At 37.3% G+C, this 1,326-nt stretch overlaps 1 protein-coding gene across 1 annotated transcript in view; it reads left to right on the top strand.

The window, feature by feature from the left end:
* Positions 1–652, top strand: part of LOC117102043 — a 38,395-nt gene extending 37,743 nt beyond the window's left edge. The window contains exon 5 of the mRNA XM_033242258.1: positions 55–652. Within this exon, the coding sequence (XP_033098149.1) occupies positions 55–652 (598 nt within the window). The remainder of the gene's footprint in view (positions 1–54) is intronic.
* Positions 653–1,326: the final 674 nt, after the last annotated feature.

Genomic DNA, 1,326 nt, shown 5'->3' with positions numbered 1-1,326 from the left:
ACTTATATCATTATGACTTCTACTTCTATCACTTTTTAAATATTCAATATCTAGGTTTCGGAAACGATTATGTTGTAAGTCAAAGACCAAAATGAACCCGGAACTTTTGATGGATGATATAGCTGAGGATAAGCCTTGTGATGTGCTGAGAGGTTCTACTAAAAACGGATGCCGTGACGTTGATAACGAAAAAATGTTAATGTGCAATACGTTGTATAACGTGCCTACAAAGAGGCCAGGACCTAATGTGCCATATACCATCCATATTTCAAATAGTTCATTCGATAATGCACTTGAGGCGGAAAAATATCCAGTGAATCAAAGTTCAAGTGCGCATGACAGAAAGAATCCATATGGCTATGAATCTGAAGAGAATCCTACATACGAAGGTTATCATGATGAAAATTCTTACCGCATTGATGATGGGATTAAATGCGACAGTGAAGGTGAAGAGGACAACCCGGCCTACGATGCTCTTCCGTTTGAAGCATCATGTCTTTACTCTTCGCCGCATGAAATGGGTGATGTTGCTAGCTCTGGTGATCTATCACAAAAAAAGACAGTCGTCAGAGCAAAGCATGTAGGTAATCTTGATAATGTAGCAGATTCGAACATAGATGCTCTGTATGCAAAACCTGACATGTCAATGTAACGTAAATACCAAATGAAAAGTCATGGCATCAGTATTCCCTCATCTGAAACAGAGAACAATTACGCTTCACCAGATAAAACAACGGATGTTGCTGAAACTGCTAATATTGTGAAGGAAAATGCCACCATTTCAGCAAATGCAGATGATCATGACTTAGTACACTCAAAGAAGGATGCCCTGTATGCAGAACCTGACTTATCCATGTAACAATACCAAGTGGAAAGTCCTACCAACAACGCTCTTTCGTCTGTAACAGAGTGTTATTCGTCACTAGATAAAATAACATCTCCGAGAAGCTCCGCGGTGCTTAATCGAGAGTATACAGTACGTATAATCTGTCTAATCACTTCGAAAAACATGGTTTTAAATCCAATTTATACAGTGTTAAAATGAATAAATAACACAATGAAAACACACTTATTTCCTTATAAATGGTCATTGACGTAGGACCTATGATAGGCCTACTGAACTACGGAAACGATCTTATTTTTCTATTTAAATGTTTAAACTGTAAGTTTGATTGTAACCTTGTGTCGAATTTTTATTTTCATGTTCCTGTGCGCAGGCTTCGTACCAATAATTTGTTAAAAGTTCCGTACTCGCGTGTTAATGTTTGTACTAATGGTATTTTTCGTCGTGTTGCACTTTCTTATAATAATCTAGTCCAAATTTTT

The sequence above is a fragment of the Anneissia japonica genome, unplaced genomic scaffold (assembly GCF_011630105.1).
Source record: "Anneissia japonica isolate Jap-2015-1 unplaced genomic scaffold, ASM1163010v1 scaffold997_len2565447_cov190, whole genome shotgun sequence".
NCBI lineage: Eukaryota > Metazoa > Echinodermata > Crinoidea > Comatulida > Comatulidae > Anneissia > Anneissia japonica.
The sequence above is the reverse complement of the archived record's forward strand: the minus strand, read 5'-3'. Positions and strand labels throughout refer to the sequence as shown.